The sequence below is a fragment of the Vulpes vulpes genome, chromosome 9 (genome assembly GCF_048418805.1).
Source record: "Vulpes vulpes isolate BD-2025 chromosome 9, VulVul3, whole genome shotgun sequence".
Taxonomy (NCBI): domain Eukaryota; kingdom Metazoa; phylum Chordata; class Mammalia; order Carnivora; family Canidae; genus Vulpes; species Vulpes vulpes.
Window position 1 is genome coordinate 107,649,145 of NC_132788.1, and position 17,511 is coordinate 107,666,655.

The following is a 17,511-nucleotide window of genomic DNA, read 5'->3' on the forward strand; positions in this document are numbered from 1 at the left end:
AAGGAGTGGTCCATACCCACCCCTACTCCCAACAGCAGGGAGGTCAGCGGCTTTGAGGGGGTGCTCAGGGAATGTGGACTCGAGGCTGAGACCCAGCTGGCCAAGTCCTTCCAGACCTCTCTACATGGCAGGGCCCGGCCAGGGCTGCACGACAGACCCCTCTGCGTTTTCCAGTTGCTTTATTACAGGCGACAAAGATCGCAGGCCCAGTCGTGCAAAGGGAAAGACACCCGGCCCACCCACCACGACGCCTCCACCTTGTTAGGGAAAAAAGACAAAAAGACAAAAAGACAAAAAAAAAAAAAAAAAAAAAAAGGAAAAAAGGATCCAGGGTGCAGACGCCAGCGCCGGGGCCCTCAGTAGGTGAGCTGGTACACCGAGGCGTGGGCCTTGGACCCCGTGACAATCAGGCGGTTGTTGAGGGACACATCGCAGCACAAGATGGAGGTGGCCTCGGGCACCTGGGAAGGTGGGAGGCCGGGATGTGCTGAGGGGGCTCCCCGCCCCAACCTCCCCATCAGTTCACGCCTGGGCCCCCCGCCCCGGGGCCTTTGCTTCAGGACCCTGCACTCAGCACAGGAGCCGAGCACGGCCCCCTGCGGCCCCTGCCATACCTGGAACACCAGGGTCCCCGCGGGCATGCCGTAGATGCCGAGCAGGTCGTCGGTGCCAACGCTCACCCACCACTGGCCTGGAAGGGGGGAGGGGACACCTGGCGGCTGAGGGCAGGGCCCCGCCCCCCTCACGGCCTGGGGGGAGCATCGCTGGGTGGCTTCTGCTGATGAGGGGTGCTGGGGGTGGGGGGGCCGGGAGGACTCCCCCGCCCGATCCTGGCCGCTCACCGAGTGGGGAGAACTTGAGACCCAGGATGATGCCGTCCTTACACCCCACCATGTGCTTCTGGCCGCCTCGGGTGGGCTGCAGCCACTGCTGGCCGTTGGCTGTGCCCACCAGCACCCAGTCCTCCTGGGGGCTGGGGGACAGGCTCATGATCTGGGGAGCGGGCGGCAGGGAAGAGGCCCGTCAGGTCCTGGACTGGGAGGTGGACAGGGGCACAGGGACCCTGCGTGGGGGCGGACCGCCTGCCAGCTTCCTGGCTTCCGAGGCCCTGACAGGCAACTTTGTACCTCTCAGCCTCAGTCTGCCCATCTGCAAAGTGGTTTGGTGCTCTCTACCTCAGGGATTATTAGCTATGGGCGCCCGATACAGAGTATAGAAGTGTCCCATGTCATTGGGGGCCCCGGGCAGCTGGGGGGTGGGGTGGGGATGACATTTCTCACCACCCTAGGACTCCCAACACCAGAGACCTGGGGTCCCGCTACCCCATTCCTGCAACATCCACCTCCTGCTTTAGTGCACGGCCCATCCCAGCTGCATACCTGAGACTCGAACTGGTATTCGAAGGGCTCTCTGGTGGTCCTCAGGTCCCAGCACCGCAGACAGGTGTCCAGACCCCCTGTCCAGATGTTCTGCTCTTTGACAGCAATGCTCTTGGCTCCAGGCGGGTGGCCCGGCAGGTCCCTGGCCAGAAGGGGTGTCGGGAGGGCATCAGGGCTCAGAATGAGCCGTGGGAATACCACGTGCTCCATCACACCCAGGTGACAGATGGAGAAACAGAGGCAGACCATAAGAGCCACTACTGGGCTTGGAAAAAACCCCGCCAGAACCTGAAGTCTGGCCTTCAGCTCCCTGGGGTGCAAACGTAAGCAGGCAGGGGCTTTCAGGATGAGCCCGCCCGCCCCGGGCCTCACCTGACAACGCTCTGGTCCCGCAGGTCCCAGATCCTGACCGTGCCGTCAGTGAAGCCGGCGAAGGCCAGGCTGTCCCTGGGGCTGGAGGCCAGGGCCTGGCAGGTGAGCCCCACGCAGGGCAGCTCCCGGCTCACGTGCAGGGAGGGTGCGGTCAGGTCCCACACGCTCACGCTGGCCAGGTTGTGGCCGCCCGTCAGCAGGGTCGTGCTGTCTGAGGACAGCAGGCAGGTGCGCAGGTAGGCCCGGTGGGTCTGTGGAGGCCGAGGGCGGAGGCCGGTGAACTTCCTCCGCCGCGGGAGCCCCTCCTGCTCCCATGAGCCAGCCCCTCCCTCACCTGAACACCCAGGTGGCTCTCAGGACACCTGTCCTCCAGCCCCTGGCCCACCAGGCTCCACACTTTGACGCCGCCCCGGCCGCAGGTGAAGGCGTGGCGCATGAAGCTGCTGACGGCCGTGGCCAGCACCGGCTCCCCGTGCCCGAGCGTCCGCATCTTCTGGGCTCGGTGGGGGAGGGCTGACTTCTTGGACTGCCAGGGCAAGGCGTCCGGTCTCCTCCACGTGTCCTCGAAGTCCTCAGGGTCCCAGAGTCTTGGGAGGGGAGGCCGTGGGGTCACCAGCTTACATGCGAGCCTCTCTGCCCAGAGGGGGGCACCCCCTGAGCCTGAAGAGCTTCATCTTTCAGATTTGGGGTTCCTTCTCAGGCCTTGTTTCCCCGACTACACCAGGCTTCCCCCAGGGGGCACCCGTGCCCCTTCAAGTATTCTCCCTCCCATATAACCAAACATCACTCCCACTGGGAACGTGTTGCCTCATCCTAGCAAACTCCTACTGATCCGGCAAGATCCTAACCGTCATGCCCCTTCCCTCCAGGAAGCCTCCCTGTCCTTGTCGGGGCTCCCCCAGCCTCAGACCACAAGGTTGGGACTTCCACATGCAGCTCTAACACCGTCTTTCCACGGGAGTTCTTTCCCCAGATCCCTGGGACCCAGAGCCGGTTATGTGGGGAGGGACAGCCTGAGCTCTGGGGACAGAGCACTGCCCACAGTGGTGGGGAAGGAGGAGACACCCGCACGTCCGGTGCCCTCTCCGCCTGGGATGGGGTACAGAGGAGAGGGGACAGCACAGAGACTCACATGGGCTTCAGGAACGGACAGGCTCTCCCAGCAGGCTCCTGTGGGGTCCAGGGCCCGCTGAGCCATGCCAGTTCCCCGCGCCCCTGTCCTCAGCCCTCGGGGAGCCTGCCACGTGGGATGGGGCCTCACCTGGGCCACGCGGGAGAACACGCCCTCGGCTCCGGTGCCCGGCTCTGCGCTCCCTTCCCGGGAGCCCTCGGGGGAGCTGGGGGGGCTGGGGGAGGCCGTGGGGGGGCTGGCAGCTGGGCAGAGATGAGGGGTGAGTGGCAGGTGTGGAGTCCCCGGGGCCGGCTGCCCCCGGCACCCCCCACGCTGGGATTACCCAGAGGGTCTTCGGTACGTGGTTCCAGTCCCGGGGGGTGTGGCCCTGGGTCCTGACTCTCCTGCCACGGGCATTGGGGGCGATCAGTTCCGACCAAAGGACCTGCCCCGGGTCAGTCGTGGACCCAGAAGGCCTTGCGGAGGCCAAGGCGGCGTAGACGAGATGCGTGAACAGGCCCCAAGTCCTGTACAGGTGGAGCTGCAGGCTCGGGGCACAGTCCCGGGTCCTCTAAGGGCGTCCAGGGCTCGGGACCAGAGCCGTGGACCTGGATCCCAGCAGCCAGGAACCCCCCTCCGGGGACCGCGGGGTCACTCACCGGGCCCAGCGCCGGTCCTGTCCCTGTGCCGACGGAGGGGAAGCCGGTAGGAGGTTCAGTGGTGCTGCCCCCCAAGCAGCCCTAGGTCGCCCCAGGCCTCCCACTCCCGGGGACACTCACGCCAGTGCCGTGGCTGGTCCCCCTCCTCGTGGGTCCCTGCAAAGACCTGCCACAGCTGCTCGGTCAGAACATCCTGCCAGAAGCGGGGCTCGGAGTCCCAGGAGGGCCGCCTGGGCCAGTGCGGTGACCCTGTGGCCGTGGCGTCTGACAAGCGCGGCCGCGGGGGCCCGGGGGATGGAGCAGCAGGGGCCCCGGGGTGCGGGGAAGCCTTGGGGCTCGCCGGCCCCCAGGAGCCCCGCTCGGCCTGCACACCCGAGGGGCCCTGGCTCACCTGGTGGCACAAGCACACGGTGGTGAGGGCCGGGAGGACGTGCCCCGTGCTCCCAGCTGGTCCCCTCCCTCCCGAGGGCCCAGGCACCCACCTCCCCTGGCTGCAAGCCCTGAGGCCCGCTCCAGATCTCCATGGTCCGCAGGAAGCTTTCTGCCTGGGGGGGGTGGGGGTGGGGTGGGGGTGGAGATGACACATGACACAGCCCAGCTAGGCCTTCCTTGGGTGGGGACGGCCTGGGCACAGATCTCGTCCTGCACGTGAAATGGGGACACGCTGCCTGCCTTGAGCGTGTTTTGGGTGGATTCGTGGATTCGTGAGCCCTGCCCCCTACACAGAGTGCGAAGCAACTTCCCAGCACCCAGGACTCAGCAGCTAACCCTAACCCTAACCCTAACCGCCGGTCATCATTCGCAGGGGGGTACCGAGTACCGTCAGGTCTGGGTTCCTGTTCCAGCTGCTTTTCTTAGGTTGCTTGAAAACTAAAGCCTCAGGGACACCTGGGGGGCCCAGTGGTTGAGCATCTGCCTTGGGCTCAGGGCGGATGAGTCCTGCATTGGGCTCTCTCAGAGACCTGCGTCTCTGCCTCTCTCTCTGTATCTCTTACAAATAAATAAAATCTTAAAAAAAGAAAAGAAAAAAAAAAAAGTAAAGCCTCCACACCACCCTGCTTACAATGGCTTCGAGGAGCCGATTCCGTTTGCCCGTCTGTCCCTCTGTGCGGGGACACGCAAACTTGCCAGGTGTTGGAAGGATACGAAGAAACCAGTGATTACCTCTTAGGGAGGGGGGCGGGCAACGGGACAAGAGGGGGCCCTGTGAAGGGTCACGTAACGTCACTCTGTGCTTAAATGTCAGGCCACGGGACTACCAGGAATTCCAAATTTAAGTGAACAGGTTCCCTGGGCCTGAAAGGGGCTGCGGGATCCAGGTTCCCTCCTCCCACTACCAGCAGGCTCCCACCTGCCCATCCTTTTAGGATACGGGCTCCCTCCTCTGCCACAGCTACGAGCTGTGCCCGGAGCCCCTCCTGCCCTGCACGCAGCTACCAGCCACAGAAAGTTAAGTCCCACTAAATTTGGAGGCGGCGGGGGGGGGGGGGGGGGGGGGGGCAGTGGCTCAGCCTGGGAAGTGTCTGCCTTCAGCTCAGGTCATGACCCCCAGGGTCCTGGGATCGAGCCCCACGTCGGGCTCCCTGCTTCTCCCTCTGCTCATGCTCTTTCTTTCTCAAATAAATAAGAAAGAAAATCTTAAATAAGATAAAAACGCAGTTTCTCCAGCCTCACTCAAGTGCTCAACAGCCACGTGGGGCTGGTGGCTGCGGATGTGGGTGGCCCAGGTACCCAGAGGAGCGGTCCCTGGCAGGTGCCCGGCGAGGCTGGAGCCTCTTGGCCAGTGCTCCTAAGAATTCAGAGCGGGGACACCCATCTCCTTGGCCTGATAAAGAGCTCCCTGGGAACGTGCGTGTGCAGCTATATTTAGCGATCGCCGCGTCCTGGCCCTGACTGATGCAGTAGCTGCTGGCTTCACGCGGCTGCCGAGCCCCGGAAACGTGGCTGGGGCCACTTGTTTACGGTCAACGTCAGTTTAAACAACCACACGTGCCCCGTGGCTACCGGAGAAGCCAGCGCAGGTCTGGTCTTGGCCTACGGCACCCCAAAAAAGTGGCGTCCCTGGGCCTCGTCGATGCACACCCCTCCGTGGCAGACACCTAGAGGCTCCCCACACTTGCCTGGCCCCGGGCGAACTCCCCGATCCTGGGAAAACATGTGCTTCACCAAGAAAGAATGACCAGGGCGACGCGGTCGGTCCTGTCTCATGGCAGCTCCGGGCATTCCCAGTTTGCAGACAAGAAAACAGAGGCCCCGGGAAGCAAAGCCAATTTCCCAAGTCGGGAGGAATGGGGGGGAAGGGGGGCCGGGCGGTGTCAACCTGCTTCCACGGGCAGCCTGGGCTGGTGCGGGCGGGCGGGCAGGCAGGACGGCGAGGGGGGGCTGGGCAGGCAGCAGGGACCCCTCTCTGAGCCCCCGTCCCTGGCTGGTCCCCGGCTGCCTCCAGGGCGGCGGACGGTGGTGATGGTTCCCCAGCGGGGCCTCCCTCCCGCGCACAGGCCCAGGGGAGCCTTCCCCCTTTCGCCCTGGCTCGTTAATGCGCAATTTACTGGCACTTGAATGCACTCAGCGTGAAAAGCGCTGCTCCCCCCTGCCGGCTGGGCCCTCCCTGGGGAGCAGGGGGGGGCTGCGGGGACACAGGGGCCTCTCTGGGCTCCTGGCTTCAACAGCAGCTACTTGGGGTCCTGTCCCCTCACATCCTGACGCTCAGCAAGTGCTGTCGGGATCATCCACATCCTGATCCCTTACCGCCAAAGCCTCTCAGCGACCAGCAGCTCACCCATCCTCCAGGGCCCGTGAGCCCGAGTCAGGTGCCCCCCCTCTGCCCACAGCCCTGTGGGGCTCTCATCATGCTCCTGAGCACCTGCCCTGCCCCCTCCTCGTCCTCCTCTCCTCACGCTGCTCCAGCCACAGGGCCTCCTCTGTTCTCCAACACACTGGGCGGCAGTGGGGCTGTCTTACCCCAGGACCTTTGCATGGGCCGTGCCCTCTATTCCACTCCTCCCATCCCAGACCTCTCTGGTCGCCTTCAAGTTTGCTCAGATGTCACCTCCTCAGCAAGACTTCCCACCCCTGCCCCCTCCCCCTCGAGTCCCCTAGGGCCGCTCTAATCCGTCCTGCACCTTGTCCAGCCTTCACCATCTGACACTCCTGTTTACCAAGCTCCCGCCACCCCAAGGGCAGAAGTTGGTCTGTGTCCTTCTCTGCAATTTCCCTGGCGCCTACAACAGCACTTGGCAAGAAGGTGATGGATAAATATCTGTTGAATGAATAACCGTGTTCTGGTTGCTTCCTGCCCCCCCCCCCGGCCCCCGTCACTCTGGATCCGTCCCTCCCTGCTCCCTGCACTGCCCACCCCAGGCCCTGCTAAGTTGCAGACACGGTCCTGGCCTCCTGCCAGTCACATCTGGCACAGGCGGAAAGTCCTGCCAGCACCCAGGAGACAGGGGCCAGGTGGCGGGAGGACGGGCGGGAGTGGAGGACGTGCTTCAGCTTGGGCCGGCGCCCTGTGCGGGGAGCTGGGCCCACCCCCGCCCCCGCTCACGTGTGATCCAGGCCCTCGAGAACTCGCAGACACACGGAAGACCGTAATCCGGGTGTGCCTGGCACGGAGCAGGCCCTTCAGAGCGGAAGCAGCTGACCTGCAACATGCTGGGAAGGCCCCTGGCCTCATGGGAGCCACGCAGGGACCCGGGAAGCAGGCCAGGAGGGAAGAGCCTCGAGGACGAGGATGAGGATGGATGGACGGACGGAGATGCACCAGGAAGGGGTAGGGGTGGGTGTGTGTGCGCGCGCGTGCATGTGCACGTGCGCATGGCAGGGAGAGATCCATCCACCGATCCCTGCTCCCTCTCTGCCCACAGCCCGCCAGGGCGCCCACCTCTTTTGCGGAAAACCCCAAACCTTCCCTGCAGTCCTGACAACTATCACCGCGCTCCCCCCTCCCCCCTACCTTTCAGGGAGGACCAGCCATACCCCCAGCTCCTGGTTACTCACTCACCTGCCGGTGATGTTCCTGGAGATCCTGCCGCACCTTCTGGAGCTGCAAGGAACAGCAAGGATTGCACCCGGAGGTGGCTGTCGCAAGTGGACGAGAGCAAGGAGTCGAATGGCGAACATGCTTCTCCCTAACTGTGCGACTCCGCAAAGCTGCTCTACCTCTCTGGTCACTACACTCATCAAAAAGGAGGTGACCTACCACACGGAGTAGAAGCGAATCAAGGAGACCCTCGGATTTCACTCTCCACGTGAAGTACAAAGACCCCACAGCCACAAGGCCCTGCACACCTGCTCCCAGCCCCTCCCCTCCACCTTCTGCTCCAGCCACACTGGCCTCCTTGCCCATTCCTCCAACAGACCAAGGCCAGTCCTGCCCCAGGGCCTTTGCACAGGCTGTGCCTCTGTTCGGAATCCCCTTCCCCACTCTCTCTGGGATGGCAGGACCTCCTTATCTTCCACATCTCCCTGTGAACACCACTTCTTCCAAGAAGCCCTTCCTGACTAGCTTAGCTCAGTATCTGTACCACTCCATCCCATTATCTTCTGTCTCCTCTCTAGAGGTTACAATTTGTGAAGCCCGTTTCTCTACTTTCTTATCTCTCTCCTCGCCCTGGGGGTGCCCTGTCCGTGGAGCTAGCCACTAGTCAAGTGTGGCTATTTAAATTTAATCAAATTAAAAATTCAGTTCCTGGGGCACCTGGGGAGCTTAGTCAGTTAAGCATCTGCCTTCGGCTCAGGTCATGATCTCAGGGTCTGCTTCTCCCTCTCACCTCTGCTTGTGCTCTCTTTCCCTTGCTCTCTCTTGAATAAATAAGTAAAATCTTAAAAAAAAAAAAAAAATCGGTTCTTTACAAGTTCTCAACAGCCACAAGCAGCCAGTGGATGTCATATTGGGTACTGTTGGTATAGAACATTCCCATCGTTGCGGAAGGTTCTAGAAGACCAGCACCACACCAGCGCATATACTCCTCATGAGCAGGGGCTCCCGTTACCTATCCCTCGATGATGAGTGGTCAGCCAAAGAAACCCTTCCTTTAAATATGGAATGTCTAACTTTGGCAGCGAGGTGTGCACACATGAGGAAAAACGCTCCTGGAGAAGTTGGCCTGCACGGGTGACCTTGCTTGCCCCAAGGAAGCAGAAGCAAGTGGAGGAGACTGTGTCCCCAAGCCCGGCTCCTGGGGGCTGCCCGGGGTGGCTCACCGTGTGGTACATGCTGTCCACCTGCGCTGCCAGGTGAGGGGATAACCTGTGGGGGCGGGGGGGTGGGGGAAGCAACCGAAGAAGAGCCCTCAAGACCCCTCCCCAGAACCAGAGCCAGAACTACCCCACCTAGGCCTGGCCCCTGCGCACCCCTCCACGGAGCCACCCCAAGGCGGCATCAGAGATGCCGTTTCCCTGCAATGTTTTTAAACCTATAATCGGTGCAAAAAAATTCATGCTAAACAACACAAGGACAACTGGAAAATTCAAATGAAGGCCCGGATTGGTAATGGTGCTTCTTTCCTTTTGCTTCAGGCTCCAATAATGCTCTTTGTTACTAAGTTCCGTCATTTGGACCAGGGGCTGCTGGGCCACCCAGAGACCAGGTGGGAGTCTCTCCCCCTCCACGCGGGTCCCTGAGAGCCACCCTCACCTGGGGAACTGCTCTCGGAGCTGACCCAGGACACCGTGGTAGTTCAGTTCAGGAGCCTGGGAAGGTCAGAAGAGGCTGTAGATGAACCCCCGCCTCCCTCTCTCCCACCCTCAGGCCACATTTCCAATCAGCCCCCCAGAGGGTGGGCTGGGACCCGCCTAAAACCTGCAGGGAGGGGCACCTGGGGGGGCTCAGTCAGGAGAGCATCGTGATCTCAGGATCCAGCCCCACGTGGGCTCCCTGCTCAGCGGGGAGTCAGCTTCTCCCTCTGCCCCTCCTCCCACTCCTGCTCTCTGTTTCTCGCTCTCTTTCAAATAAATAAAATCGTAAAAAGCAAAAACCCAAACCTGAAGGGAATTTGCTTTCTCTGGTTACTTAAGTCCCCACGGAGTTTCTCCCGTTTTGCCTCTTGGCCTAAAGTCTCAAATACAGACTCTCTGGAGAGTCCTCGAGAGAGAAAGGTCGCCCACCCTGGCCTCAACTACTGTAAAGGGTCCTCTCTGGAGGAGGAGGGGCTTCTGTTCCTAAAGTATTAACCGGAGACGTAGGCATGTGTTTGATCACCTGCGTGATGAGAAGCAGGTTCAATTTAAAAAGAAAGTGGCCTGGCACCTGTCAGTAGGTATGATGGGCCAGCGGCCCCAGCCAAAGGCCTGGCCACCCGCCCGTGTCCCTCCCTCAGGAGCAGGAGGGCGAGGTCTGAGCTGAGCCCCCTTCCCCCGCAGTTAATACTCTCCTCACCAAAGTTCCCGGGGGCCTCCTCATCCTTGGAGGGTGCTGCTGGCGGCTGAGACGGTCCCAAGAGGTCATCTTAGGGCAGTAGCCAAAGGACTTTAGCCTGGAACTCCCAAGGAGAGATGGCAGGTCCCTGAGGGCAGAAGGCCGGGCAGCCAGGGGCAGAACTGACCCCACCCCACCCCTGGCCTCCCCTGCAGGCCCCAGGCCTGGATCCCAAGCCCTCTCCCTGATTTCCGGCACCCCACTGCATGCCCTATACCCTTTGTTCATTTGTCAAACTCTGCTGCCTCCACCAGCCCCAACTCATAGGAGCGTCATTCCAGGAGGTGGACCTTGACGGTGCCAAACACTTACACTCCCTGCCAGGAGCTGTCACCGCTGGGGACCCCGGGGAAGGACGTTAAAACTCAGCCTTAGTGTTGAGACAACTTCCCAGAGCCTGGGTAAACATCATTGGGAAAGGGTTTTGAGGGATGAGTAAGAGTCGGCCAGGTGAATTAGGAGGGATTTCTCAGGCAGGAGGAAAGAGACCTCTCTCCACCCCAGGCACTCCTCCGGCCCTAAGCCCCTTCTACGCTTGGCTTCTGGCCCTCAGGGGCCTCCCGGGCCCAGGGCGCGGAGGTCCTCCCGGAGGCCCGCCCTCCTACTCCTCCCCGCCCCCCCAGGATAGAGGCCCAGTACCGGGGGACGAAGCTGCGGGGGTCAACCAAGTTCAGGCCCGGAGAGAACACCCCTCCACGTCTCCCCTCCTCCCGGGGCCCTTTGACCCGGCCCGCCCCGCCCCGGCCCCGCCCCGGCCCGCCCAGGCCCCGCCCCCGCCCGCCCCGGCCCCGCCCCGCCCGCCGCCACCTGCACCACGAGGACGATCAATGAAGGAGCAGCCGCTGCACGTGGGCTCGGACTCCGCGGGCGGCCGCTGCAGGCTCTGGCCAATCGCGAGGCCGCCTGCCCACGTGGGCCGCGGCCGCTCGCGCTGATTGGTCGGCTCCCCCCAGCCGCCGGCCCGGCTGTCAATCAGCGCTCCCGGCGCCTCGGCTTAACCCTTGTGCTACCGCTGTGGGGAAGGGCGGCGTGCAGAGCCGCGGGCGGTTTGGGGTCCCGGCAGGGGCGAGGGTATTTAAGGAGGGCGTGGGGCTTGGGGTCACAGGGCGCAACCCCGGAAGGGGCTGGGCGGTGTGAGGTTGCATTGTTTGGTGAAAAGCCGGATCAGTTTTGGCGGCGCCCCGGAGTGGTTTAGGGTGAGAGGTGGTGCTGGGAGAGGGGACCCGAATCCTTCCCCTTCACCCCAATCCCCGGATAGGGGCTGATAACATTTTCCTCGATATGAATGACGGGCAGTGCAAGCGAAGCTTCAAGCCCCCTTAATGGGGAAAACAGCTCCCCTTCATCCAGCACCCAGTCCTGGGCTCTGAATTTTTGTCGTGAATTTTTCCCAACTGCTCCCCAAGCCCAGGATCTGAGAATCCAAAGCAGGGGGCTGCAGAGGCCTTGAAACTGGTACAACTTTTCCAGCTTCAAGGCCAGGGTAGGAAGGGGTGGTGGTGGGCATTCCAGGCCTGGGATGATAGAAAGATAAGGGATGGGGGTGATAGGGGGGTGTCCAGGGATTCTAGAGTTGTTCTCTGGCCCGGTTTGCAATGCTTACTGGAGGTGTGCTGTGGTCCGCCCACCCCAGGACCTTTGCACTAACCATTTCCTCCTCCACGGGGACTAGTCTCCCCCTGACAGTCACCACCGTGCTCCCTCCTTGAGCAGTCTACCCCGAGGTCACCACCTCCCCAGGTCTCCCCTCACATCTCTTTTAAAAATGAACTTCCAACACCACCCCCACCCTCCCTTTCTTATTTCATTTTTCTCCAAACGTGGTTTGAATTGGCACTAATCTCGTGGTAATCTCAGTGGCTGTAAGTCCTGCTGTGTTCAAAATTCAGGTAACTGCTGATGGGATTCTCAGACATTCTCGCACGGGCCACGGGGCGCCCGCCTGCCCCTGCCCGGGTGGGTATGCTGGCTTGGGATCCAGGGGAGTGCGAGAACACTCCGCTGGCCCCTCTTCTGTGCTTTGTCTGGGGTAGGGGCACCCTGGGGTTCAGATCTTGGGATGCACAGTCCCCCCTGGAGGTTGTAATGTAAACACACAACTTGGGTTTTGTGGCTGGTGTATGGAGGGGAAGTGAGGGCTGCCATGTGTGAGCCGCAAAAAAGGTTTTCGCCCATGATCCCTCCGCTGGCCCTTAATTGAAGTGTATTTTATTTATGGGCCAGCCTGCTAATTGCCTCCTTCTGTGCACTTGGCTCTCCTCCTCTCGCGGTTGCTGGGCACACCAGTTTATCCGAGGCTGTCTGTCTCACACGGGATCCACTGGGTACCTGTGGCTATTTAAATTAAAACAAATTAAAATTAAATAGAATTAAAAACTCAGTTCCTTAGGCTCACTGTCCGCATGTCAATCGCTCAGTAGCCACACAAGGCTGGGGATGACCATCCACCCCAGGGCAGTGAGAATCTACAACATTCCCAGCCTGGCTGAAAGTTCCAGTGGACGGCACAGATCTGAGGCCTGTGAAGAGGAAATATCCCTAGGTCCACGTCGAGGTCAGAGAGGTCAGAAGCGTCTTCCCCCTCCCCCCCCCCAGGTTGTTTTACTTTCTTCTGCTGAAGCCCCACCTGCAGGTGGGGTGGCAGCTGGTCGGCTGGCCTGCGCTCACCCCTTCCTGCCTCCCACTGGCCCCCACGTAACCCGGGCTGGCCCCCAGGGATGCAGCCTGCCTCCAGCCCTCTGGAAGAGCCGAGGGCACCGTAGAGAGGAGGGCAGGCAGCAAAGATGTGCTTCTTGGCTTTTGAGTTGTTGCCGTCGGTAGACTTGGAAGCCCAAGGTCTGGAAGAAAGATTGACAGAGCAGGGGTTTGCATTTCCAAAGCTCTGCAATTCCTGGCTTGCCCTGGCTGACCCAGGCTCCCAGAGGCTCAGGGTTACTGGGGTTGGGCGTAGGCCCAGACGGAAGGCTCGAGGGAAAGCCCAGGCTGCAGAGGGGGGCTATGGAGTGACCACAGGGAGGTGGTGGCAGGTTCTGGTCCCCCCCCCCCCCCAGGACGTCCCAGTAGCCCCTGTGGGCAAGTGACTATAGCCAAGTGACCCGAGGTAAAGGAGCAGCTGCAGAGCCCCCGCAGGTAGAAGGAAGGACCCTGGTGTCCGGTCAACAGATGAATTATCAAGAGGCGGAAGGACAGACACCCTCCAAAGGCGGTGGCCGGTGGCCGGGCTGGGTGAGACTCAGGGGCAGGATGCCTCTGGGCTGCCGCACCCTCCGATGCCACAGGAATGCCCTTGAACTTGGACCTAGCCCCAGGAAAAGTGAATTGATTGAATTACCCAGAATTGATTGAAGTTTGCCTTCTGCCATCTGGTGGATGCAGGCTCGAATTCACTTCCGGGGCTGCTGCAGCCAATGACGCGAACCTGGTGGCCCCGAACAACAGCAGTCTACGCTCTTCTGTTCTGGCTCCTGAAATCCAGGCGTCAGCGGGGCTGTGCACCCTCGGGAGGCTCTCAGGGGGGATCCCCGTCCTTCCTGTTTCCGCGGTGGCCACTGATCCTTGGTGTCCCTAGGCCAGTAGACACATCCCTCCAGTCTTTGTGTCCGTCCTCACATGGGGTTCTCCCTCCACGTGACTGTGTCCAAATTCTCCTCTTCTTTTTATTCATTTAAGATTTCATTTTTTAATTTATTCATGAAACACACAGAGAGAGGCAGAGACACAGGCAGAGGGAGAAGCAGGCTCCCTATGGGGAACCCGATGCAGGACTCGATCCCAGGACCCCGGGATCATGTCCTGAGCTGAAGGCAGACACTCAACCACTAAGCCACCCAGACACCCCCAAATTTCTCTCTCTCTCTTTTTTTAAATTTCTCTCTTCTTAAAGGACATCAGTCGTGGGATCTAGGGCTGCCCTGCTCCAGGATATCATCTTAACTAATCACACCTGAAATCATTCCCAGCTATTGGGAGGTTAGGACTCAAAGGGATTGTTTTGAAGGGCACCATTCTACTCCCCACGGGCTCAAAGGGGGCGTTAAGTAGCTATAACCCACCATGAATCCAGAAAGGTTAACTGACCCCTCCGGGGCCATGGAGCTAGGAAGGGGTGAGGCCCGGACTTGAATCCTGGCTGTGGGAAGTATCCTCGTAACTCTGACACCATAAGGCCTACATCTCAATTAGGCTCCTGCCATTGAACTGCCACGTAGCGGCTTTAGGCTGAACCACCCGTGGCCCCGAGCTTGGGGCAAGGTGCACCCATTCCAGGAGTGGATTTCGGGATCTCCGGGACCTGGTTCTCGCTTCTAAAGAAATCCAGGTGTATGAGCTAGCTACTGCTTCATAACAAATTGTCCCCGGAGTTAGTGACTTCAACGAGAAGCGTTTGTCATCTCATGCAGGTTCTCGTGCTCAGGAATCTGGGGGCGGCTTTGCCGGAGCACATCTGGGGGGCTGATGAGCAGCTTCTCTCCCCCCCTTCCCAGCAAACATGCTCTGCCATCCAGAAGTTCATTAAAAAATCTCAGCAAGGGGATCCCTGGGTGGCGCAGCGGTTTGGCACCTGCCTTTGGCCCAGGGTGCGTGGGCCACCTGGAGACCTGGGATGGAGTCCCACATCGGGCTTCCGGCATGGAGCCTGCTTCTCCCTCTGCCTGTGTCTCTGCCTCTCTCTCTCTCTCTCTCTCTCTCTCTCTCTCTGTGACTATCATAAATAAATAAAAATTAAAAAAAAAATATCAGCGAGGCCCCGTCACTGTCTCCCATGTCCCTGGGCCAGGGCGACTCACCACCCGGTGCTTTGTTGTTCTAAGTTCCTCTGTCGTGTGTGCACGTAGCCAGAAGGACAGCTGGGTGGGTAACACCTGCATCCACCCATGTGCCTCTTTCGTGTTTATTTTCCCCAGATGTCTGTGTCCTAGTTGTAGAGTCCCAAGTGGCTTTGCCCTCCCTGGGACCTGGCACAGTTCTGACACGCTTCCCTCTCCGTGCAGTGGGACAGGCTGTGGTCCCAGGTCATCATCTGCCCACCCCCCAGCCGTAGACCTTGTCACATGCATCCCAAAGTGTACATTCATCCCAATTTACACTTCACCCCAAAAGGAGCCTTCCTGTGGGACTTGGGGAAGACCCGGGACGTGGAGGAGGGCCTGGTACCAAGGCTTCTGTCATGTAGACACTCGCCCATCCAGCTGGCTGGTCTGCATTTAGGACCAAGAGTGACCACGGTGGGTTCAGGGTTCACGGGAGCGCTGGGCGGCTGCAGGCTTCCAGCAGGTTCCCAGGTGGCCCACGAATCCCGTGAGACCCCCAGGCAGGGAGAGGCTGCAGACCCCTCCTGAGGGTCAGGCTCACTGCCTCCCGGGTGGGAGGAGGGGAGGGTGGATCCCCAGGAGACCCACCCCGGCCTGGAGGGGTTGAACTTGTGGTCTCTGGCGCCCCGTGCTGGCCAAACGTCTTGTGACAGCGCCGTCGCAGGCCTCCCCACCGGGTCTCCACCGGGTTCAAGCTCTGCTGTTGCAGGGTCTTCAGTAAACTTGTCCGGTTGCACGACCGTCACCGCGGCCACCTCGGAAGCATCCTCCCTCACGTCCCTAGCTTTCTCGCTGGGAGGAAGTATCGCCTTTTCTGGAAACGTCATATAAATGGGCTTATAAATATGTGTCTGTTTGTGTCTGGCTTCGTTCACCGAACGTGATTTTTTTTTTTTAATGATTTACTTTTTAAAAAAATTTTTTTATTTATTTATGATAGTCACACAGAAAGAGAGAGAGAGAGAGAGAGAGGCAGAGACACAGGCAGAGGGAGAAGCAGGCTCCATGCACCGGGAGCCCGATGTGGGACTCGATCCCAGGTCTCCAGGATCGCCCACTGGGCCAAAGGCAGGCGCCAAACTGCTGCGCCACCCAGGGATCCCCCCGAACGTGATTTTTTAAGATGCATCCATGTGGGGTTTCTTGCATTTGCTGCCGACGAGTGTTTCCTTGTGTGTCCGGCCCCGGTTTGTTGCTCCAGGGCCCGCGGTGGACGTTTGGTTGTTTCCAGCTTGGGTGGCCGCGCGCGTGGCCACTGTGAGCACCCACGAACAGGTGTGAGTGTGTGTGTGTGAGTGTGTGTGTGCGCGGCAATTTGCGATCATCTCTCTCACGTGGATGCCTCTGCTTTGAACCGGGAGGTTCAGTGCGATCACGGGTCTAATTTTCCCGGAGCCTCCAGGCCTTTCCCCGGAGCGGCGGCGGCACCGGCTCGCTCTCCCACCAGCTCTGTGTGGGGCCCCGGCTGCTCCCACATCCTCGCAGTGGGAAAGCTTCTAAATGGGGGGATTCCGGGTGGCAGGCACTTCTCCCTTCTCCGAAGGGTCCTCGGAGCCTGCATGGCAGCCCCGGAGTCACATGGAGTCACATGGGTCTGGGATGGCCAAGCGCTGCGGTCCCCGTGCTGGGTGGGGACCTGTCCCTCCAGTCTGTCTCTCTGTTTATCCATCTTTCTTTCTTTCTTTCTTTCTTTCTTTCTTTCTTTCTTTCTTTCTTTCTTTCTTTGTTTCTTTCTTTCTTTGTTTCTTTCTTTCTCTTTCTTTCTTTTTTTAAAGATTTTATTTATTCATGAGAGACACACACAGAGGCAGAGACACAGGCAGAGGGAGAAGGAGGCTCCCTGTGGGGAGCCTGATGCGGGACTCGATCCCAGGACCCTGGGGTCATGCCCTGAGCCAAAGGCAGGTGCTCAACCGCTGAGCCCCCCAGGTGCCCCCCAGGCAACGGTTCTCAAACTGGTAGGGACCTAAATCCCTGGATGGGGGGGCGGTTGTTGAATCACAGATCACTGCGGCCCGACTCGGCAGGTCTGCGGAGGGGCCCAAGCAGCTCCCGGGTGACCCAGATGCAGCCGGTGCGGAGACCCTGGAGAAGCTTCTCTCCACGGCTCGGCAGTGGGGGCGCAGGGCTCAGATCCATCACTCCAAACCCCGTCTCCCCGTCCGCTTCCCTTTGTGACCGTCCTGCTGGGCTCATGGACCCCGGGCACTGCCGTTACCACGACCTGTAAATACCGCTGTCGTTTGAGCCCTGCGGTCCACGTGGCCATCGAAATGTGCTCGCAGAACCCAGTACCTGGATGTCTAATTTTCTTTGAATTAAATTAATTAAAATCTGAATTTATAAAATGGCCTTTGGTTAGGGCAACTAAAGCGTCCCGGTGTGCCTGGCAGGACGTGCGGGGCTAAAACCCGGCTGGTGCCGGGCTCACGGGGACGGGGTGGTCACCACAAACGTATAGGAAAATGTTTCTTTTTGGGACAATTTGGGTATGCAAATCTAATTGTCTGACGGTTGATTTCACGAAATCTAAATGCAGATCAAAGATTTGCAATGACAATTAAGTGTCTGAGTTGAGTGTGTAATGCACTTGGGATTTCGAAGACTTTGTACCAAAAAGAAAAAGGGTAAAATGCTCATGAATATTTTTCATACTGATTGCATTTGAAAGGATACTATTTCAGACAAATTGGGTTAAATATACTGTTAAAGTTAATTTTACTTTTTCTTCTTTTTTAAAAGACGTGTCTGGGGAAAAAAATTT

At 59.8% G+C, this 17,511-nt stretch overlaps 1 protein-coding gene across 9 annotated transcripts; it reads right to left on the minus strand.

The window, feature by feature from the left end:
* Window positions 1-162: 162 nt before the first annotated feature.
* TLE6 (TLE family member 6, subcortical maternal complex member) lies at window positions 163-10,671 on the minus strand. Of its 9 annotated transcripts, none has more exons than XM_072721861.1 (18): window positions 10,576-10,671; window positions 10,249-10,333; window positions 9,898-9,994; window positions 9,157-9,212; window positions 8,724-8,769; window positions 7,522-7,563; window positions 4,004-4,066; window positions 3,642-3,912; window positions 3,522-3,544; window positions 3,206-3,266; window positions 3,013-3,125; window positions 2,884-2,921; window positions 2,086-2,338; window positions 1,752-2,002; window positions 1,380-1,521; window positions 843-993; window positions 615-691; window positions 163-461 (listed from the first exon to the last, which is right to left on the minus strand). In XM_072721861.1, the coding sequence occupies exons 3-18, from the start codon at window positions 9,964-9,966 to the stop codon at window positions 357-359; spliced, it is 1,761 nt and encodes a 586-aa protein (XP_072577962.1). In that variant the 5' UTR covers window positions 9,967-9,994; window positions 10,249-10,333; window positions 10,576-10,671; the 3' UTR covers window positions 163-356. The 9 variants fall into 9 exon arrangements, with proteins under 9 accessions (XP_072577962.1, XP_072577963.1, XP_072577961.1 ...); XM_072721862.1 differs by having other exon boundaries at window positions 9,898-10,000; XM_072721860.1 differs by having other exon boundaries at window positions 9,898-10,024.
* Window positions 10,672-17,511: the final 6,840 nt, after the last annotated feature.

Excerpts from the sequence above, each read along its gene's own strand:
- TLE6 (XM_072721858.1), bottom strand. The coding sequence starts at position 10,164 with ATGAACAAAGGGTATAGGGCATGCAGTGGGGTGCCGGAAATCAGGGAG. Across the intron at positions 9,213-9,897 it reads GGAGGCCCCCGGGAACTTTG|GCTCCTGAACTGAACTACCA; the intron begins GTGAGGAGAGTA and ends TGACCTTCCCAG. Across the intron at positions 2,922-3,012 it reads TGTTCTCCCGCGTGGCCCAG|GAGCCTGCTGGGAGAGCCTG; the intron begins GTGAGGCCCCAT and ends TGGACCCCACAG.